General features: G+C 49.2%; 1 protein-coding gene and 1 long non-coding RNA gene across 3 annotated transcripts; one reads left to right on the top strand and one right to left on the bottom strand.

Annotated features, from left to right (window-relative positions):
- The first annotated feature begins 935 nt into the window (after positions 1 to 935).
- Positions 936 to 23,312, top strand: pitpnc1a (phosphatidylinositol transfer protein cytoplasmic 1a). The gene is made up of 9 exons (XM_049744192.2): positions 936 to 1,342; positions 16,393 to 16,541; positions 17,035 to 17,123; positions 17,554 to 17,561; positions 18,854 to 18,925; positions 20,292 to 20,387; positions 21,106 to 21,261; positions 21,432 to 21,495; positions 21,564 to 23,312. Exons 1-9 carry the CDS (start codon positions 1,295 to 1,297, stop codon positions 21,875 to 21,877), a joined length of 996 nt encoding a protein of 331 aa, XP_049600149.1. The 5' UTR covers positions 936 to 1,294; the 3' UTR covers positions 21,878 to 23,312.
- On the bottom strand, positions 17,567 to 20,336 carry LOC125983203 (uncharacterized). 2 transcript variants are annotated; one of them, XR_007486655.1, is made up of 3 exons: positions 19,967 to 20,336; positions 19,822 to 19,886; positions 17,567 to 18,265 (listed from the first exon to the last, which is right to left on the bottom strand). It is a non-coding gene; the product is annotated as an uncharacterized lncRNA (long non-coding RNA). The 2 variants fall into 2 exon arrangements; XR_007486656.1 differs by having other exon boundaries at positions 17,567 to 17,781.
- Positions 23,313 to 23,434: the final 122 nt, after the last annotated feature.

The raw sequence follows: 23,434 nt of genomic DNA, 5'->3' as shown, positions 1-23,434 counted from the left end.
AATCATAACAAGCATATGCAGTAGTTGTTTCCAGAATTGTGCGTAATTGCACATAGATTGAGTTTGTTTTAAATTCCCCCCTGTTGTGTTGGGCTATTATGGAAAAACAACCCTGGCGTCCAACCTTCCATTTAGTACAAATGAGATTTTCGACCTTCAGTATAAGAGCGAAGGAACATGTGGAATTTGATTAATATTTAGATTGATGTGAACTCTTGAAGGTTAGTGCGTTCTGTCATTTCAGATGAGTTCTTACTTTAATGGTTAACACACAGTATATACTAGCAATTTATTTGAAAATGCATTACGTCTTTCCTTTTTTTATAAATGTAAATCTAATTGGTAATTATGGCTACATTTCAGGACCAAGGTCAGCTCCCATTAGTTACGTTTCACACAAACGATGTCACAGCTGTTGAGAAGAATCATTGTTGTCATGTACATTCATTTAATCATTATTAGCAATGCGTGTTTTGAAGAACAGTACCGAGAAAAACAAAATTATGTAACATTATTTCTTTTATTTTTTTAAGGATTAAGGTTCAGGTAGCGTGTGATGTGATTTAATCCTCCTCAGAATGTATTGAATTTGTTTAAGTTGTGTTTTCAATTCAGAATCGTTTTTGTGGCTTTTAAATCAGAGGTCATAAAGCCTTATCTGCGCTACTGTTTGGTGAAAAATAAACACTATCCAATTTTCCTGTCTCCAATTCCAAAATGAAACCTCATTGACTGTCACATACACCCTCCACTAAGATATAGCCACAAATTTAGACGTGTGTGGCTTAAACCACCATATGAAGGAAACCGCTACTCTAAAACGAGTTAAAATGTCTTAGCTGGCGTTTAAAAGCGCTAGGAAATTTTTATTTGTAAATGCCCACTTTCCTACTTCCTGTTCCGCCTCCTCACTATCTCCAACTTGACTGCGTCGCTTCAATTCAGACCGCCGTGTTCTTTGACTGCACGGAGCTGCGCGGACCCAACGGACTAGCGGAGTTCTTGCGAGTCGCCGTTGGCTTCTGCGATTGCTCGCTTCTTCTTCGCTGCTTACTGGCCTCACTTTGAAACTTGCCAATTCCACTCCGACGGATCCCAAGCGAGAGAACCACAAAAGTGATTAAATAATCAAGGTGGCATCGGTGAACTTTGCAGCATCTTTGGAGGAGGGCAAGCAAACGGCTGTCATGTCTCTCGATTAATGATTTGAACGCAAAGACTAGCTGGAAGCTCCACGCGTGACACGCAAGTGTGCTTTTAAACGAGAGAAAGAGCATTTGGGGTCGTCAAGACTATGCTGATGAAGGAGTACCGCATCTGCATGCCCCTCACCATGGAGGAGGTAAGGCACATTTATTTGGAATTAGCCACAAACCAGTCACCTTGACTTTTTTCATTCTATTCATATAAACTAATCCTATCCAGCACTACCAAACAACAAAAAATGTCATGGGTTTTTTCCCATTAGAAAAATGGCACTGAAAAGGCTGATTTTATTTACTTCATAGAAACGTACTGTAATGACACAATTAAACTCCAATATGAAGAATTAAACAGTTTGTGTATAGTGATTTACTGCTTCATTTCATCGTGGTGGTTCTGGTGATGTTGCCAGTCTTGGCCATCAGGGGGCAGTATTATAAAGTATCCCATAGGATAAAGAATATATGAATCCTATTTCAGCTCAAATATGCATCACCTAAAGCAGTGGTTCTTAACCTTTTTGGAGGTACCGAACCCCATCAGGTTCATATGTGCATTCACCGAACCCGTCTTGGGGGGGGGGGGGGGGGGGGGGGGGGGGGCGGGAGGGATGTTCGGCCATCCGCTGACGGAGGGGGGGTGGGGGGGTAGGGTGCTACCGGTGTGTTCGGCCATCCGCGGACGGAGGGGGGGGGGCGGTGCTACCGGTGTGTTCGGCCATCCGCGGACAGGGGGCGGGGCGGGGGGCGGGGTAATGACATACCAGCTCTGCCGAACCCCTGAAGCCGACTCACCGAACCCCTAGGGTTAAGAACCACTGACCTAAAGGTTGAGAACACTGCAACTGTCGATGCCGGCTTTTTCCATTATGTGTTAGCATTTAAGCTAGTGGGGGCGTTTCCATGGCATATTCGTTTGAAATACACAAAGTTGTATTTTTTTAATTTTTAGTTTAGCAGTGTTGGAATCATTCGGTTTGATATTAGCTTGAAAAGCATCTGGGCTGACTGCACCGTGCTTATGTGACTTTTCCTCAGCTGGGTTGCACTTGTTTTACTTCGGATCTAAGGACTTTTTTTACTGCACAATCTAAAAATCTTCAATGTCGTGGTTAGCTAGTGTCGAATGGGAGAACGACAGCTGCTTTGGGAATCAATCAGTTGTTCCCTATTCCCTAACAATCACCATGACCACAATGATGACAAATTTCACTGTCACCTAAAAGTCAGCCTATGGTTTCCTCTACCAGGACATAAATATGGCCGCCATGTGACCGGACCACCAGTAGAAATTTCCTAAACAAATATGATGTGCCGCGATTTATCATTGTGAATTTCCCTAAGTATTGTTTAAAATGTGGTCCAGTGCCAGTTGTGGCAGAACCGCCCCAACTTGGCTCATCGGGCCACCAGCCCAAAAGGCTTGACGAGCGCAGCGCTGGCCAAAGGTTTGAACAGTTTATGGCGCGAGCTAACCTTCCACCTTATGGAATCATTGCAACTATAAATAAGCGTGTTGCCATAGCGGCTCGCGGAATAGCTTGAAAGTGCGCCGTTAGCGGGCCTGTTTACTTTGCTTGATTGTCTTTGCATTGGCTGCAGTTTGAAATTTAACATCCATACGTCCTGGCCTCTCCCTGAAGTCTATTGATCCTAATCTTGCTTGATGGCGACATTTTAAAGCTTTAAGTGGTTTCTCAGAGTCCGGCTGTAGATTTGTAATTAACGGCGTGCTACTTTATCACAGCTCGACTTGAAGCAAGAACGGCCAGATAGATAACAGCTGTGCTCGGAGCAGCTGAAGGCAGCCAAGATTAAAGAAGACAGTTTTTCATTTACAGTTTTGATGGCAACACAGAGAGTGAAATATGATTGGATGGGGAAAAAAATAGAAATCACATTCACATATTGGAAGAAATCTAACAGAGAGAAATGCTTCTAAATGAAGAAAACATGTTGAGAATAAATTAATATAATTTCCAGGAACAAATACTAGCTTTTGGCTTGTAAATGTACAGTGGATATAAAAAGTCTACACACACCCTGTTCAAATGGCAGTTTATAGTCAAAATAAAATGGTACAAAGACCATTAATATGCCTTGGCACTGGCTGCTAATTTGAATGTTTTTTTTCTGACTTTAAAGTGTATTTGCTGTTTATTTTTGTGGCCGCGATGACATTATTCATTTTGCAATGTTGTGCAACAGCAGGTGACATTATCTTGTCGTGTTAGATCAGTTTTGTTTTTCGCTCGCGTGTGCACAAATGTAGATGCTCCGTGTCTGGGCCGCGACCCAAAAGGTTGCGTTACCGTCTCCCGCTGTCTTTTGGCTCTACAGCCTGACTAATGTGACTTCTGCTCCCTTATTGTTCTCACAGGAGGTCACGTAGCTCGTGACTTTGCTCTCTCGCGCACACGCACGCACACACACACACACACACACACACACACACACACACACACACACACACACACACACACACACACACACACACACAAACCAGATGGTTTCAATGTTGATAGGCCAGATGTCAGCGGATGAGGCATTGGGGAGTCCACACGTGTACGATGCTGGCTGACTTAGTCAGCAAAATTTGCCTGCCTTTTGGTAGAAGAGCATTTCCAAACAGCCGCTCGTCAAAGAGCATTTGTTGAGAGTTTTCTATCACTGCTACCAGGCGAGGAAAGGAGCTGTGAGTTAAGAGCAAAAGATGCTGAGGTCAGCATCATGCTTTATTATTGGAAGCACGACGGGAGCAAAAAGGAAGTTTGCAGATGAATGGCTTTAGTTTATCTCAAGGTACCACTTCTTAGCGACAGAGCGCGAGTGCTCAAGTTCGGCAGCGGGGCAGACATGTCGGCGCTACTACAGCAACACAAAGGGTCAAAGCGGCTTCTATTAATATCACGGAGCTGACTAAAGTTAAAGCCGGGACATTTCTGCTCAGGTGACTGAATCAAAAGTTTTAACGAGGACGCAGAATAAGCTCAGTTTTTCGTCAGCGAGTCATAGAAGAAATGAGAATGGCAGTCTGAAGGAAATGAACGTTCCCTGCCGCCATTTACTTGAAAGAATGGCTTTAATAAACATAAATTGAGTTGTGACAATCTGTCCGAGCACAATGTTTGTCTCTCTTGAATTAAAATCATGAATCAATAAGGCCACAGGGCTGGTCATCACAAATGAAGGCGACCGTCCTGAGCCTTCAGGCCTCGAAAGTTGCCACTACTTGTTATTGCTCTGCCCTGCTTTTTATCAGCTTCCCGATGTTGCAACATTCACAGCAGATACTTTCACCTTAGTTGTGCAGGCATGATAGAAAGGGGGCAATGGGTTGGGGGGGGCAATTCACTCACGGAATTTGTGCCCATGCAGCCGTGAAGACAACGCTGCGCACGCACGCACGCACGCACACACGAAGCCGGAATAAATAATTCCTGCTGTGATCTCAAAGATCTCAGGATTCACTTGAAATCTGCCATCTGCTGCCCGGCCCACAAACTGCATTTCCCTTGACAAGGCTTTGTGTAACATTTGCTATCAATGTTGCAGTGTTCTGTTATCTTGCTCTCATTTCCCATTTTTTCTGTCCGAGCAGCGCAAAAGCAAGGAATAAAGACGAGATTCCTTTGGAGGCTGTGCAACAGCATGTCATGATTCGCTAAAGCTCACCTCCATCATCTCATCACATCCACGCCTGAGGAAACAAGCAATTTGACGCATTGCTTCGGTGTAGGGTTAACCCTGTCACTAGATTTCGCATCGGGTGGCTAGCAGCTAGCCGTTAAGCAAAACAACTTTTTATAGGCACTTTCATACCCCAAAAACCTGCCTGGCACGGTTGCTGTTCATAACAATGATTTTTTTTAACCGACCCGCCTGACTCAAATCTCGCTCGGGTGGCTTTGACATCACAAGACACGACGGAGGAGACGCAGGTGGCGCGGCAGTCAGCAACAGGAAGTCAAAGCGACAACATGCGACAGGAAACTCTTGGTGATCCATCGTCACATCAAGCCGCACTTTGCGCCGCCTAAACAAGACGCCGCTGAGAATAGAAGCGGGGCGGCCAGACTTAACGGGACAGCTGGTGGGGGGCGTGGGAGGGGAGCAGCTGGCCGCGTCGCAGAGAGCGCTCAACACAATGTATCAGCACGCATTGTGCGCTCGCTCTGACTAGGCACAAGTCAACACGCTCATAAACGTGTTCCCAAGTGGCCGTCATCACGTCTCATCTCTTTGGATGCGTCTTATTTTTGTCGCCCGCAACTGCACTAATCGGCTTTTGTGCCGCTTATGTGAATACAAATCAACAACGGTATCAAATGGCTGGCAACAGTAAAAAGCAAGTCAAGCAAATAGTTTCATGCACTAAACATGAACAATACTTGTCCGCTTTAAATTCTGAATTACAAAGAAGCCATTATGGATGTGTTCCAAAGTTTTGTCAGAAAGAAATAATGTTGATCTAATTCTTTACTTCGAGCTTCCTACTGTGGAAAAGTATTTGGAATATTTGACTATGATGCCATCCTGGCGATGCTTTTAATTTGTTGCGGATCAAAGCACCCATCTAAATGTTACCTGTAGAAAATCAAAGCACGAGATTTGACTTAAGCGACAGCGGTGCGTGCGCCGGTGAAACTCTGCCATTGAAATTGTAATGAAGCCCCTTCCATGTGCCGATGACGCACCAGCGAGGAGGGACTATTTTGGGCCCCCAGCGTTAAATTAAAAATACAAATTTCTAGAGTCATTATAAATAATTATAATGACTGTTAGCGGTGTGGCCGCAGAATCAATGTACAGTACGTTTCCCCGTCTACTGCAGTTTCCAGGTTGCTATGGTAACATCCCACAACTGATGAAGAGACCTCCTTGAAGATGAAGTGTTCTTGCGTGTGCCGCACACCTTGTATGCAAAACGGAAGGTCAATGACCCACGCGTGAGTGTCGCTCCAGTTAGTTAGCCTGCCTTACACATTTAAATGAAGATTTAAAAGAAGAGCAGTACGTGAATGCGTGGATGTATGTAACCTTGACTTGGGTAATGTTGCTGACAACATTGCTGTGCTTGTAAATGTGCGTCAGATCTATTTTCATCAGCTGAAAATATTCACGATAGCTAATTAGTGAGACTGAACGACAACTTGGATTGATAATGAACAAAAGTTTTGCGCTCTGGTTATTGAGACTTGGACAGACTACTTGACTAGTTGACTTTTACAACTCGCAAATGAATGCGTCACCTTAAGTGATTGAAATTGTGTTTGTGATATAATAATAATAATGTGCGAGAAAATCTGCCAAGTTGCCTTTGGCTCTTCCAATCGCTGTCCAACACGTTACACTCGACACCGGCTCGAGCGAGTGCTTGCATCAATTTTTCATGCGTCTCTGAAAGTAAAATGCAAACACTTTGACCGCTTGACTAAGTCTGTTCAAAGGCACAGATGGATTCACGTCATCTTCATTTCAATTTGTCAAATCTTGTCAATGGTACTGCTGGACTTGTGTACGTGTGAAAGTTGTTTCCATGGCCAGCGCCAGACTGATCTATAAAATGTTGTGTAATACCATATGTGTGGCTTTTACGAGTCCTCACACGCCTCCGACTGATATGAAAGCTAGCTAGCACGCTTGCGTTTGCGCCTTCTCCCCTCTGTTCTTCTGCATCTCTCGGCTTTGCCTCATCGCTTTTCGTCCGAGCAGGAGACGCGAGATGTTGGCCGTGCGCTCCAAATGCATAATCAATGAGATGGACTCCCTCGAGCAAGTGGGTTGAAATTCAACTTTAAGCAAAACAGCCTCGAGTGGGACCGAGGCTTATGTAACCAGTTGCGAGTCTTGTTTATCAAGACGCTGTAAGGGAACGGACAGTACAGCCAAGTGCGTAGCGACGGACTTTATTGGAGAAGGGGATGATGGGAACAGCGGGCGCTGGAGCGGCGATCGGGCTGGAGAGGACAAACGATTCTGCGGGGGTTCCAAGTAGTCAAGCGGGTCCGTAGCTTCGGGACTGATGAGCAAGGCAGCATCAAGGGACAGACTGACACTCAGGTCTGCGCTGGCGGCGCTGATATAGTGCTGTCCATGAGCCCGTGGCAGGTGACGGCGATTCCATTGACAGGGGGGCGTGGTCCTGTCGCCGGTGGCACCAGCACGTGACAGAACCCCCCCCACAAGGGACGGCTCCCGACGTCCCCAGGAACCAAAAACAAAACAAAAAAAAAAAACAAAAAAAGGAAGGCAATTCCCCGGGCGACCAGGTGGGGGGGTCAGCACACCGCCGAAACGTCCGACACCTCGCCAGACGCAGGATCGACGGACGCGGGAGCAGAAGACCCCGGTACCGGCGGGCAAGACCTCCCCTCATCCCTCCTCGGGCGCCCGCGCCGAGGACCCGGTTGGTCCGGATGGCAGCGATGGAACTCCGTGATGAGCGAACGGTCGAGTATCCAGCGGCTCGGAACCCAGGAGCGGTGCGCGTCGTCATAACCCTCCCAGTCCACGAGGTATTGGAGACCACGACCGCGCCGCCGCGATCGGAGCAGGGAGCGGACAGCGTAAGTCGGGCCCCCCTCAACGAGCTGGGGCGGCGGCGGCGGAACGGGCGCCGGCGCCAACGCGCTCTCATGGATGGGCCGCACACGGGACACGTGGAACGTGGGGTGAACCTTCATGGACTCTGGAAGGAGAAGACGGACTGCGGCCGGGCCAATCACCTTCTGAATAGGGAACGGTCCAACAAAGCGGGGCGCCAGTTTGCGGGATCCTGCTCGCAGCGGCAAATCCCGCGTCGAGAGCCACACACGCTGCCCCACTCTGTACTCCGGAGCCGGTGTCCGGTGCTTGTTCGCCTGGCGGGCGTAGCCTGAAACAGAGCGGAGAAGAGTGACCCGGGCCCTCGCCCAGGCGCGATGACAACGGCGGACACAAGCCTGGGCCGACGGGCACGCCGCACCACGCTCCTGGTGGGCGAACAAGGGTGGCTGGTACCCGAAGACGCAGTGGAAAGGCGAAAGTCCAGTAGCCGAGCTGGGGAGGGAATTGTGAGCGTACTCTACCCAGGGAAGCTGTTGGACCCACCCGCGCTGGTCCCCGGCGGCCATGCATCGGAGAGACCTGCCCAGTTCCTGGTTCAGGCGCTCCGCTTGACCGTTGGACTGAGGGTGAAACCCCGAGGAGAGGCTGGCCGTGGCGCCGAGGAGTCGGCAGAACTCCGTCCAGAAGGTGGAAGGGAATTGAGGTCCTCGGTCTGACACGATGTCCTGTGGGAGACCGTGGTGGCGAAACACCTCCCGCACCATGATGGACGCCGTCTGCTTCGCAGATGGGAGCTTAGGCAGAGGGATGAAATGCGTCATTTTGCTAAAACGGTCCACCACCGTGAGGACCACCGTGTTTCCCTCAGAGGGGGGGAGGCCCGTGACAAAGTCGATCGACAGGTGAGACCAGGGACGCTGGGGAACCGGCAAGGGTTGAAGCAGCCCGGCCGGAGGACGAGTAGACGTCTTGTAGCGGTTACAAATTGAGCAGGCTCTGACGTAATCGCTGGTGTCCACTTGCCAGGTGGGCCACCAGAAACGCTCTGCCACCACGTACCTCGTGCGTGCCGCGCCGGGATGACAGGCCAGGCGTGAGTCGTGCGCCCATTGCAGCACGGACGACCGCAGACCCTCAGGGACGAACAGGCGACCCTCCGGGCAGTTGCTGGGGCCGGGTTGATCGCGTGATGCGGCTTCCACTTGGCGTTCGATCTCCCATGTAAGAGCCGCCACCCGAACTGAGCTCGGGAGGATAGTGGGAGGCGGACCCTGTCCCTCCTCCCCCCCAGGAAACAAACGCGACAGGGCGTCCGCCTTCGCGTTACGGGAACCCGGTCTATAGGAAAGAGAGAACTCAAACCGGTCAAAGAACAGAGCCCACCGTGCTTGTCTTGCGTTCAGCCTCTTGGCCGATCGCAGATACTCCAAGTTGCGGTGGTCGGTCCAGACGATGAACGGAGTGGTGGCGCCCTCCAGCCAATGCCGCCACTCCTCCAAGGCCAACTTGACGGCGAGGAGCTCCCGATTCCCGATGTCATAGTTTCGTTCCGAGGCCGACAGACGGCGAGAAAAGAAGGCGCACGGGTGGAGGCGATCGTCTTGGTGGCTACGTTGAGACAGCACCGCCCCGACACCCACGTTCGAGGCGTCCACCTCTACCACGAACTGTCTGTCGGGATCGGGAACCCTGAGGATGGGAGCGGATGTGAACCTCCTCTTAAGCTCCTGAAATGCCCGTTATGCCCGTTCCGTCCATTTGTACGGGGAGGCGGGGCTGGTAAGGGAGGTGAGGGGCGCGGCCACTGTGCTGTATCCACGGATAAAACGGCGATAAAAGTTCGCGAACCCTAAGAACTGTTGCAGTCGCTTGCGTGTTTCGGGAACAGGCCATGACGTGACCGCTTGCACCTTCCCAGGGTCCATCTCGATGGATCCCTCACGCACCACATAGCCGAGGAATTTGACAGAGGAGGCGTGGAACTCGCACTTCTCCGCCTTCACGTAGAGCGAATTCTCAAGGAGACGGCGCAGCACCGCCCGTACATGCTTGATGTGCTCAGGGAGCGAGCGTGAGAAAATGAGGATGTCGTCTAAATAAACGAACACAAATTTGTCCAGCATGTCTCGTAGCACGTCATTAATCAGTGACTGGAAAACCGCTGGGGCGTAGTGTCCGCTCGGGGGTGTTGAAAGCCGTCTTCCACTCGTCTCCCTCCCGGATGCGGATTAGGTGGTAGGCGTTGCGAAGATCCAGCTTGGTGAAAATGGTGGCTCCCTGAAGGCTCTCGAAGGCGGAAGACAGAAGAGGCAGAGGGTATCGGTTCTTCACAGTGATCTCGTTTAGTCCCCGGTAGTCGATACACGGGCGTAGCGTGCCCTCCTTCTTCTTCACGAAGAAGAACCCCGCTCCCGCAGGTGAAGAGGACGGTCGTATGATACCGGCTGCCAGGGACTCCCGGATGTATTCCTCCATAGCCCGGCGCTCAGGAGCGGACAGGGAGTAGACGCGTCCTTTGGGAGGGAAGGTGCCGGGTAACAGCTCGATAGCGCAGTCGTAGGACCGGTGTGGAGGAAGAGAAGTGGCCCTGGCTTTACTAAAAACCTCCTTGAGCTCGTGATAAAACGCTGGGACATTGGGGATGTCGGGACTGTACCTCGGCGGGGCTCTGCTGAGTGGGCTGGTGGCCGCCTTCAGGCACGCCTGATGGCAGCGTTCGCTCCACTGCCGAACAACCCCCACCTCCCAGTCCAGCACCGGGTTGTGCTGCCGCAACCAAGGGTGCCCCAGTATGAGCTGCTGTCCTGGGAGGGAGAGAAGAAAAAACTGGATGGTCTCGTGGTGATTGCCCGAGAGCAGTAACTTAATTGGTTCCGTCACGAAAGCCACCTCGCCGATCAGACGGCCATCAATGGCACGTGCGGGAATAGACGGGCTCAGAGGGAGGAAGCCGACACCCCACTTGCGTGCCAGGCTAATGTCCATGATGTTCCCCTCCGCGCCGGAATCCACCAAGGCCGCCACGTTCTGGTCGCCCGCCGCGAGCTGGACGCGTGCCTGTAGCGTGAGCGTGCTGGGGCTGGGAGAGCCGGTGCTGGTCGAGCTCACGCGGATCCCCCGACGCCGCGTGAGCTCCGGCCTCTTTAACGGGCACCCCGCTACCCGATGGCCCCCCTCCCCACAGTAAAAACACAAGCCCAGTGAGGGGCGTCGACGGTGCTCCTCCGAGGGAACCCGAGCCCCTCCCAGATCCATGGGCTCGGCGGGTGGTGTGGTTGGCGGGTCCCCAGCAGACGGAGGAATGTGACCACACGGGTCTCGCGGGGACCTCCTCTCCCGATCGCGCCGCCGCGTCTGGATCCGCCGGTCTACTCGGGCCGCCAAGTCCATCGCGCCCCTCAGGGTTCGCGGGCGATCGTACGCAACCAGTCCATCTTTCATGTACTCAGCGAGTCCGTTTAGGAAGGTGCTAACGAGCGCCGGCGTGTTCCATCCGCTGCTGCCGGCCAACGTCTGGAACTTAAGGGCGTACCCTGCGACCGATCGGCTACCTTGACGCAGCGTCGCCAGTTCTTCGGCGGCGTCCTCGGCGGCGGATCCCAGGTCGAACAGGCGGAGCAATTCCTCCGCGAAGGCGTCGAAGGAATCGCAAGCCGGGGCCATCCTTTCATATTCGGCCAGGCCCCACAGCCGCGCCTCGCCCGTGAGGTGGGTTAGGACGAACCCGACCTTGGCTGATTCCGACGAAAACGTGATTGGCTGGAGGCTGAACATTATGCGGCAGTTCGTCACGAATGCCCTCACGTGCTTGGGATCGCCGTTAAACTTCTCGATGTTGCCAAGGCGGGGCTCCGGGACGTCCACGAGCGTCCTGGCCTCGGCAGACGAGCGGTGCGGGGGTACCGTGACAGCCGGGGACGCAGCCACCGACAGTCTCTGGAGGGCTTGGGCCATCTCCTGCTGCTGTAGCGGTTGCTGCTGACCAACCTTGATCAGGTGCCGGATGTCGGCAGACAGGCTGCTGACGGCGGTCTCGGCTCGCTCCAGTCGACTCAATGCCGTCTCGTCGTTCGCTGGCTGCATAGCGTTGGTCAGTCTGTACTGTAAGGGAACGGACAGTACAGCCAAGTGCGTAGCGACGGACTTTATTGGAGAAGGGGATGATGGGAACAGCGGGCGCTGGAGCGGCGATCGGGCTGGAGAGGACAAACGATTCTGCGGGGGTTCCAAGTAGTCAAGCGGGTCCGTAGCTTCGGGACTGATGAGCAAGGCAGCATCAAGGGACAGACTGACACTCAGGTCTGCGCTGGCGGCGCTGATATAGTGCTGTCCATGAGCCCGTGGCAGGTGACGGCGATTCCATTGACAGGGGGGCGTGGTCCTGTCGCCGGTGGCACCAGCACGTGACAGACGCTCAATGAGCCTCACGAAGACGAACGGAGTCACCTGCTTGGTGGCCGCAGGAAGTGAAAATGAGAAATGAGACACACAACAGAAATATGCAGTCTCACCATCGCTTACACCAACACGTCTTTGTACTAACAAAGTACGTGCCATCTTTCTCAGCGTGCTACTGGAAGACAAAAAAAAAGAAGATTGTGAGAAATTGGTGGGAAGTGTGGATGTGAGCAAGGACACGGAAAATCGTTCTTCCCTTTTTGATGGATTGCGCAATTCTACCCCTCCACCATTCGTAAAGAAATGAGCCAAGGCAGGTAAGGAAGACTGACGACGTGTCTTTTGCCATACTGGAAGAGACGGAGAAAGTCATATCACCTTATGTAATAGCTCCCCAATCTGCCTGTTCCCTCCGCAGCGCTTTACCTTTTGCTACGCTTCTCACAGTCCTTCTGATCTTCTCAACCTCAACCCCCTCCCGTTCCGCCTTTCAAGCGAGCCACCCAGTGTGCCGCGAGGCGGGGAATTAAAAAAAAAAAAAAAAAAAAAGAGGGATGTGAGGATCCGTAGTGAGTGATTTTGACGTTATGCAATGGGCGGTTGAGTGACCTCAGACACTGCAGAGATGCAGGGTGAAAACACGAGAGGAAGGACGAAGAGTACAAAGATCTACGTACCTTGTGGGGTGAAAAAAAATAAGACATCGTATTGTACCCCATAAACACCTAGAATCTCAATAAATAGAATAAAAAAAAAACAACTGGATACCATTGAGACATCTCAACTCCTCTCAGCTCATCAATACGGCACTAATATGAGTCATTCTCGGCAGAGGATAACAAATATATGATTGTGAATACATGGTGTGAATCTCTCTTCTCTGAAAATAATTTTCTTTCCATCAATCATCTTCTGCTTTGCCACCAGAATGACTTCGTTGAGATGCTTTTGAGAAGTGTTTTAATTCAAGTGATCATCCACGAGTCAGAGCTTCCTGTTTGCGCACGACTAAAACGGCCTTGCGTATGTTTTGACAGCTTCGTTCCTCTTGGATTGAGCTTCTAATTGAGTGCTTGAACGAAAAAGAGAAAAGGCAGCTTGTCTCCTTGCTGCCAGAGCACCACCGCCCCCTCCCGACATCCCCCTCCCTCTCCAATGCGCATGCGGCCCAATCCGATAGGATCAAACTATTCCAGGGAGCTCTGCTTTTTTGCTGAATGGTACAAACTCAGTCGGCCGTGCCCTGGCTCTCAACAGCGGCGACATTTGGGCTTGTGCTGATCCAGCAAAGGAGACACACGGAAGCTCCTTGGGGAGAGAAGGTCCCGCGCTTCGGAGTGATGTGTAATGAAGCTGCCTCACCGAGTCTTACGACGGTCCACAAATAGCCAAGGGCATGTTCTTGTTGTGCTTGATGCTAGCAGGCTAATGTGGTGCTTTACTTGGCCTGGCCTGCCAAGCAAGTTTTGTTTCCCTCAGGGAGGGAACCATGTGGAAAATTATTTCATTTTTGTCAATAACAAACAGAAAGGTCACAAGTCCACTTTCATGTGTTTGGGACTGCGCAACAACAACAACAAACTGGTTAACCAATTTGCGCTTTTGGCCTCGACTGTGCTCTCTTAACGCTCTTGCTGTTGTATTTCAAAGCTTCTCTCCAAAGATTTTCCTCAATGAAGCCCAGAATATCTTTCGTGTCACTCACAAGGTTGCACACTTGACTTGGTTCCTGTTATGAGCCCAGCTCAGATATTTTTTTTTTTGGGGATGCATCCTCCTGTTTACACATTTATTTATGGCAGCGGCGCCCCGTTGGAACCTCGAATCTCTCAAGCCGCCTGGAGCACAATGTCGTTTATTACAGAGTGAACCGACTCGGCTCTGCATGATGGCTGATAGGGAACATTATTTAAGCGAGGACTGTTTTCATGTTTGCAGTTCTTCGTGATGCTAGCTGCTTTCGTTACACACAACAAAAGGGACGTGCGTTGGTCTGTTTTTTTTTTGGTGCCGAGTCAAGCGGTGATTCAAGAGCAGCCATTTGATATCTGACGAAGTTACAGACGATTGAACTCGCCTACCTGCAACATGACCCAAAGGGGAATAACCAAGCATTTTGTACGAGACACCTCTACAATTTGCACATAACGTTACGCATCTCTCACTTCTCGAAGAGTACGACCTGCTCAAACCAGCAATTACGCTGAATTTTAATTCCATTTTAGCACGGTGCCCACGACTGCCTTTGTACAGGAGGTGTGTGTGCGCTGACACTAACGCACTCCTTGGCTGCGGCACAATGACCAGCACGTCGTCCCCATCTCCTCAGCCTGCCTCAGTGGCAGAAAAGACGAGGCTTTGATCCCATAAATAGGCTCGGCGTCTTTGTCTTGCCATCGTCTTTGAGTGCGTTTTGCCACGGCAGCGGCGCCGCAACACGCCAGCCGATCCGTTTGATGTTCCCACGACGGTTCACCTTGCATTTGAATTGAAAAATACATGGCTTCCCACAGAGTGCCACATTTGACCGTTACCATAGCGACCATCACACAGGCCAATCATTTTAATTATCACATTGTCACCGGGGTTGTTTACGGACCTCATCTGCATTTTCGCTCACCATTTCTGCGAGGTGAGGCCTATCGATCATGGCGCGCGCACAACAAAAATTCAGCCAAGCGTAACGGTCCGCTTGGTGCTGAGACACTAAAAACTCGGCTGCATTTCCTCTCACAACGGCGCAAACGCCCCATCTACATACATCAAGCATTATGTACAAAGAGAAGTACGTCTTGCGACAAGAAAGCCGAAATGACGCGAGTGTATTTTGCTTTAGTGTGTCAGAGCAACATCTTGACTCGTTTGCGTCATATTGAAATCCTGCCAAAGGGCCTCTTGTATCTTCCCAGAGAAGGTGAGAGTGATGATAACAACATGTTGTGTGCTCCAAACACAGCCACTTCTTCATCCAATTATGTAGAGAGAGGAAGGAGCCCAGATAACAAATGTGCACATTAATTCTGTACAACAAATGAAACCAAAGGGAAAACGATCTGAAAATGTTTCTTCATGTCGTCACCTACATGGATGCTTTCCACTGCTTGTCTTGCCATTGCGGCTATGCTAATGCTAACGCGTACTAGAGTGACTGCAAACAAGCTTTTTTTAATCACGCCTTCTATGTCATCCCCAGTGAAAAATGACGCGGCGCACCAACAGCTGCTCGGTGAGAAACGAAGCCCCTTCCAAATTCCCGCTTCCCTTTCCTCACCTGACAGTCAGACGGAAAATTGCGACGGCATTGTGACATACAAACTTGCGCCCCAGGGCTCCTTGGCCGGATTGATTTTCCGTCACGCAATAACACGTTCCCGGCTTGTTGTCGTTGTGCAGTCACAAGCTAACTTCACAGCCACCCTCCTCGCGGGGAGGGGGTCCCGTACTTTACTGCAAGTCTTTTTTCCATGAGCTTAACAAAGCAATTCCTCCGTTGGCGCTCGAAATGTGCCTGCATATAAGCCCCTGCACATTCCCGCTGAGTGTCAGAAGTCAACGCAAGCACCGTATCCATTTCTCAGACCTGGAAATAGGCGTACGACAAATCCGAATTCTCCCTCTCGCCGCAACACTCGCGCCAAATGTATGGAAAATAGTTGTTGCCTGCCTCGGTGTTCCGACCTGCCGAGAGTTCCCGTACGAATCTGTCACGGGGCCAAGTGGGTCGGTTGAGTGATGAATGAAAGGCGAGAGGGCTCGTCCAAATCAATCTTACAATTGAGGAGTCTGGTCCTAATTCGGGATTGGCCACTTTGTCATCACGCTGCAGACAGCTGCTAATCTGCACGGCTTTGCTTTGCTTTGCTCCGCTGTGTTGGCCCCGGTGGCAGCAGGTTCAAATGGTTCCACCACTGTCGCTTCACGACTGCTCTAAAATTACTGCCATACCTCGACAAACAACTTTTGGGGGGCACATTTGCTCATCACTTTCACGAGTTGAATGAACAGGACAAAAAGTCAAACACAAAAATGAGAATCCTCTCAAGGAACAGCTGTAGGCCACAGCTCACATCCAGATGCTCACGCGGAACTAGCCGGCCCATCCGACTCCAGTCTAAGCCTGGCTACTAAGCTAACACTGTATTGGACAAGAACTTTTTGCTTCGTTTCAGTTTGAATCAGACGTAATTCGCTCATATCACAAGGAAGACCTTCATTGCGTAACTGTGATTATCCTGTCTTGCAGTACCGCATCGGGCAACTGTACATGATCAGTAAGCACAGCCACGAACAGAGCGAACGCGGCGAAGGGGTGGAGGTGGTGCAGAATGAGCCCTTCGAGGACCCCGAGCATGGCTCTGGCCAGTTCACCGAGAAACGCATCTACCTCAACAAGTGAGGCCCCTTCCTCTCCTATTGATTTTGTTTGTTGTATGTATTTGCCAACGACCGCACAATCGCACACTTACCTTCATATTCGCTTCCACTTGTGCTATCCTCGAGACTTTAAAGTGCCAGGTGTATTGTTAACCCACAAACAACACGCTGCGGTCATTTCCTCGCTGAACAGCCAACCAATCAGAGGACAGTCAGCGTACGTCATCGAGGGAAGGCACTTTGGCTCTGTCAAGGCAAATTTGAAAGCTGATTGGTCAAAGAAAAAACGTCCTTTTGCTAATGTAGTGGAAGTTGTTGGGCCATCAAAAGGGATTCTGAAGGCTCAGGGCAGAGTCGGTTGGCATGGCAACACATGGAGGCCCAAAAACATACAACAGCCACGTCGCCTTACTAGAAGCAGTGCAGCCAAGATTCATTTTGTTCCAACAGAAAAATAAAATGGACACCTGCTGAAATGTTTCCTTCCCCGTTGACGTTTTGTGTCTTGCAGCAAGCTGCCGAGCTGGGCCCGAGCAGTGGTGCCCAAGATTTTCTACGTGACAGAGAAGGCTTGGAACTACTACCCGTACACCATCACCGGTAAGCTCTGGTGATTTGCCATCAAAACAAAAAGAAAAAAAATTGCACTCGTGTCTTTTTCGGCCCTGCATAGTATGAATAAAATGGTGCAATCAGTCCAATCCCAAATCCCATCAAAGTAGTCTTGTATGCTTCAAGGATTGAAATGTCAGCCTGCAAAAATACAGTTGACTTGGCACACCGTAAAAGGTGAACTTTGATTAGCCGCACGCGGATGCGAGTGTGGCCTCGCGTGCGGCTGCCATAAAATTGCTTCCGTGCGCTCCGCACACCAAATCCACGTTTTTTTTAATTAATTTTGACCAAATGCTGTTTTTCTCTATCATCCACGCTGATTTTATTTATTCCTTTGTTCTCTTCCTCCTGCCTGACCCCCCACTTCGCACATTCTGTCCATTACACCGACGACCACTGCTGGGAATTTGATCAGAGTACACAGTGAGTACTTTTACACATAACTGCACACATAGAAATGTCCGTGTTGCTTTTAATGACGCTTCTAGTGCATGACATCAAACAGCAACAGTGGTGGCAAGTCAACAAGTACACATACATATTCCAGATTCCGATGATGGCACATGATGTGCAGACGTCGCATTTCTCAATGCATCTGAATTAAAGATGGCTGAAGAGCCAACTCAACACCAAGTGCAAAAACCTTGGGAGCAAAAATAAATTCATTCTTCATGTTTTCGGGGGCCCAAATCTGCACTCAGCACCAATGAAGTGCATTTCACAGTCAAGACATTCCAGCCGTCAGCCCCTCTCAGCGAACTTGTTAATTGATTGGAGCTGAGATGAAGCGCTAATGACTTCAGATGGCCCATTGAAGGCAGTCCAAACACATCAATAGGGAGAAAAAAAAATCACAAGTTGAGCTTTTTACTGATTGGTTTACACCAGAATCCATGGGAATTATATCCAGGAGACTCGTGAATGGTGGAAGTGGAGACATACGCTCACTGTTTACACTTTGCTACAAAGACTCAATGCAAAAAAAAAAAAACCTAAATGTTGTAATTAAAGTTGGTGTTGGCAGAGGTCTGCCGTGTCCGCCGAGGGCTCCTGATGGATTAGTCAAGTGTTTTAGGGCTGCTCATTAAAGCTTGAGTGGCTTGGGTTGATGTGAAGAATGCTTGAGTCTGTATCATCAAATACAAGTTGTCATGCAATTATTTGTTTTCCATTGGACGGGTTTATGAAAAAGCTTTTCAGCAAGAAACCGAGAAATACATGCAAATTTGCTCTTTGTCACGTTTTTGATGAGTTCTTAGGCCAACTATACCTTATGCCACATGTGTCAAACTCAAGGCCCGGGGGCCAGATACGGCCCGCCACATCATTTTATGTGGCCCGCGAAGACAAATTGCGCATCAAATTCGTGTGTCATTAATAGAATTGCAAATTGTCTTCACTTTTAATAATACATATATTTTTTTAAATATCTGACCAGTTTTTACTCGTCTGATTTGAAAACGAGTTATTTGTCAGTTTGTTTTGTAGCTTTTACTGTTTATAATATGAGGTGCTCATTCATTTATTTGGGTTGACAGTCATATTGGCCCTCCGAAAGAAGCTATGACTACAATGCGGCCCGCGAAAAAAATGAGTTTGACACCCCTGCCTTATGCATTTGAATGTAGGTCGTGATGGCGTTACTTGAGGAGCTACTTGATTTTTTTAGGTGTGACTTGGTGGCGTTCAAATTTTAATTGTTTGTGTGTGGCTAGTGCTCCTTCCTGCCCAAGTTCTCCATCCACATAGTGAGCAAATACGAGGACAACAAGGGGAACAACGATAACGTGAGTAGAAAGCTGCGCAACGCTTGCGTGATCTTGCTCATTGTTCCACCATTGTGCCTTTTCTCCTCATATTGGCTGCTATCTTATTCCGTAAAAGCAGCTTCGTGAGGACTTTATTCGGTGCGAAGTGCATTAGCGAGAGCAGGCAGTGATGGCCTGGCAGAACAAGTGGGGGAGAGCGGCTTGAAATTGGAGTGCCAACTTGAGCTGGTTGAGTGTCTGAAGGTGAACGTGAAATGGACCATGATGTGAACGGCAGGACGGGAACACTAATTTAATCATAAATGGGGATTGGAAAAGTGGAGAAAATGAGTGGCAGCTCTCGCATGTGCCAACCTTTCATTTCTGTCGGGATTTGACAAGTACACCATTGTGTTTTAATCATTTACGCACCCGGCAAAAAAATAAAAAATAAAATAAAATAAATAATCAGTTTTCGTTTTTCATAGTCTTGTAAGTAACTAAGTACAAATACTTCATTCACAGTACATTTTATAAGTACAATATTTCTACGTGTTCTGGAGTCTAGCAAGTATCTGCACTTCAACTTAAGTAATGAGTACGTGAGTACTTTAGTCACTTTTCACTCGATTACGAAGTATAAGATGCTTTTGTTGTGTCTAGTGTTATTTTAAGGGCACATTATTACGGAATTCTGAGCCTAAGTTGTAATAAGAGGCTACAGCACCACCCAGTGGGCAACACTGGGCATTGCAGTCTCACCAATCAGTCGACAGTTCACTTGAGCGTGAGCGAGAGTTCTAGTTTGAGCACCTCAGCCCAATTCTCAAGTTTGGCAGTCTGAATTCAAACGGTTTCACGTGACAATGTAATTTAACAAGCACTGTGTGAAACCACTATGTCAAAAGTGAGAGAGAAAAAAATGTCTTACTTACCGCACTATATTGGCTGCTCCATTTGTCTACTACGTTGCTAGCATGGCTTCTTTCTGCAAGGAGTACTGGTGGCAAAAACGAAAGTTGGTTGTTGCATTAGTTTGTAATGTACGTTCAATTAAAACACGAGAGGAAAACAACTTACCCGGCCGATAAGCCGACGCTGTCAACCTGGCTGGCGCCACGTGAATGCAGATGTGCAGAATGCAGCTGTGCAGAATGTAGCCGTGCATGTTCAAACAACAACTTAGACAAGTCGAGCACTTTCCAATTCTTGTTTTTTCACTCGCATTATTGACCGGGATTCAATAACCGCCCAAGAAACTCAAAAAGTCGCCTTTACGACAGCTCCTCTGAGCTGCAATGAGCAAATTATTGAGGATTCCACGGCCCCGCCTTCTTTGTCTGCCGTCTGATTGCTTCCGTCATGATCAATTAAGAACTTGTTTGAGTTGTGCCTTCCTATGCAGATATTTTGCAGCGAGCCCCGGGATGAGGAAACGGAGGTGTGTTTCCTGGACATCGCCTATGATGAGGTTCCGGAACGTCACTACAAGGATTCAGAGGTGATCATGCTACCTTTTGTCGCCTAACGTTCTGTCCAAAATAAAAAAGAGCGAATTGTGAGGTCTTGGGGGAAATGAAGTAACTAAAATAAAAATAAATATATGGGGAAAAGGTGACGAGGTAAAGTTGCATTATTTACTGTTTGTGCTCGTTCTGAAGCACCCACAAGATGGCGCCAAAGCACAACTTCTCTATTAGTGACACGAGATTTGTGTCAAGCCAACAATTTTCTTGAATTTAGTCAGTATCCGACGCTGTGCTCTATCTTTACAACCCCTGGGAGTGGTTAAGCAACTATCAGACTTCTCAAGATTGGCGAAGTCAAAACTGCCGTGTTTTTCAGAGGACAGGGCAGCTTTAACCAACGTAGCCAATATCACTTGGCCTTCAGCAAATCGGCACTTAGCGTCCGCGGCAGGCCTGACATGCGCTACATGCCACAGCTGGCGTTCCCCGTGGGGACGGAGCAGAGCCCGAGACAAATGAGCGCAACAACATAATCAGTCCAGAGGGAACGCTCATTAATGCACGTCAACTTCGTAATGAGGGCCCGCCCGTCGAGCATGTTGGCCTTTTACACGCACAGGTAGTCCTGCTTTCCAGAGATACTATATTACGAACCAGGGCTTTGGCGCCATCTTGTGGCACTTTAGAGAATGTTGCTATTTAATGAAGAATGAATGGATGTGTGCTTTTTTTTGTCCGCGTCTCACGTAGGATTTGCGCTATTTCAAGTCCAAGAAGACGGAGCGTGGCCTCCTGCAGAATGGCTGGATGGACACGCAGGAGCCCATCATGTGCTCCTACAAGCTGGTCAGCGTCAAATTTGAAGTGTGGGGCCTGCAGACACGTGTGGAGCAATTTGTACATAAGGTCGGCCTGACAACATTTTCAAGAAAAAAAAAATACTCTCCCCACAAAAGCTTCCAGATATTGGACTCATGAATCATCGTACCTCTCGAAATGTTTTGGATGTCAAGTACTTTGAAAGTGTAATGAGTCATACATAGGAAGGGCCGCTTAACTGTCTTGTTTGTGCTCAGGTCATACGAGACGTTCTGCTGTTGGGACACAAGCAGGCCTTTGCCTGGGTGGACGAGTGGATCGGTGAGTGGCAAAGCTTTCACTCGAGAAATGACACAACGTGCCCAATTGTTACGTGTCCCCGCCGGCAGACATGAGCATGGAGGAGGTGCGTGAGTACGAGCGCGCCACGCAGGAAGCCACGAACCTGAAGCTGGGCACCTTCCCGCCGGCCATCGCCATTAGCGAGACGCCGCTGCCGTCCAGTGCCCGCGGTGGGCCCAACAGCGCCCCATCCACACCTCTGTCCACCGAGGCACCTGAGTTTCTCGCTGTGCCCAAGGACCGCCCCCGCAAGAAGTCAGCTCCAGAGACCCTGACCCTGCCCGACCCGCACAGCCGGCGCGATTCCCTTTTCAAACTTCCCAGCTTCTTCTCTTGGAACTCAAGCCCGCAGCCCGAATGAAGAACCGCCGCCCAGCGGACCCCGCCAGAGCCCCTCGACGGGCTGAAGGTGGGCTGAAGGCGTGTTTTGGCGTGACGGCGGTCTTAGCTCCCGCACCCGCCGCAAAACCTGACGGCACAACCCGGAGGTTCCCGAGACAGAGACACAAAAGCCAGAATGCACCGCTCGGCACACTTGGCCCTGTTAAGTGTAGCATACATTCCTTACACACACACACACACACGCACACAAAATTAAATTACAGATAAAAAGGCTCACAGAGACAAGCTCAGGGTATGGATGCTCACGTATGTTGTGATGGAGTCACATGATGCATATACTATGGTGGAGACTTGTGTTGCTGATGAAGTGGCGTCATCTGTGTCACTTGACTTTGGAGGGTAAAAAAAATAGTTGTAAATACCGAGAACGACTCGCTATTCACAAAGAAGTCGGGACCGAACAGAAGTGTGCAAAACCTCCTAAAAAACTTATAGAACCTTTCAAATCACTATAGCTAGCTAGCAAGGTTTCTCTGCACCAAGATGTTACCAGATGCCTGCAAAGCACTACTTCTTTCAAGCCTCTCATCTCACCTCAACGTAGTTTCTCAACACCAAGCAAAGCGCCACACTTTTGTAGAAATAAAGCTCACTTGAACATATTTGTTCGGAATCAAGCATTACCTTTGTCTAAATGAACCTTTGCAACTCACATTAGCGTAGTTCCTCAGCAACCAGGTACCACAAGACAAAGCACTACTTTTATTGCCAGGGATATGTGCCGGACAGACCTCACAAATTCTGTGATAAATTTAAAAAAAAATAATAATAATAAAAAAGAATGATGGTACTACTTCCGTACACTTGAACATTTTAAACACATTGTAAATATAACACACACTCATGCACACACACAAATGACTGCTGGTCTAAAATTCATAAAAAAAATACTGTACATATTGTAGCGTCTGTGTCCATGCACGTGCCTTTAAGAGGTGGGGCCGTCTGGGGTCACGCATAACATCAGCGAGTCAGTGTGAGCATCTGACCGTGAGCTGTGGTCACCAGCAGATTGTGTACGGGAGTGCTCACTACATTTTAATGGACTGCTGACATTCGATCAACAGCTGAAAAGCTCACGACTGAGCGCGGTTCACCTTTCCGACACGCGAGGGCATCGCAGTCTAAACAAGACACGATGTCACCCGGTGCCGTCACCCTAACCGACTGTTGTGCACGAGCTGCCTGTTTAGTGCGCGTGCTCATAACGTTAAGCCACAGTGTGCTTCGCTTGCATGACTTTCGAATTTGGGCAAATTGTTAGATGTTTTTCCCCACGTGATGTGATGCCAACTTTTCGGTGTACTTTTACTACTTTAATCCTTTTGAATCACGTTCGACTCGTTCTGTTCTATTGTGTAAAGTCAAAGAAATAAAATCGTGTTGCATTCAAATGAATGACTTGTTATTCGTAATACATTTTTGATGCGCTAATACAACAAAAACAATAAATCAGTGTTGGGAATAAATGAAGACTAGTTCACTGAATAGATTATAGAATTTTAGTTGTAAATTG

The sequence above is a fragment of the Syngnathus scovelli genome, chromosome 16, assembly GCF_024217435.2.
Source record: "Syngnathus scovelli strain Florida chromosome 16, RoL_Ssco_1.2, whole genome shotgun sequence".
Lineage (NCBI taxonomy): Eukaryota > Metazoa > Chordata > Actinopteri > Syngnathiformes > Syngnathidae > Syngnathus > Syngnathus scovelli.
Note: the sequence above shows the minus strand (reverse complement) of the source record. Positions and strands in the feature narration are given on the sequence as shown.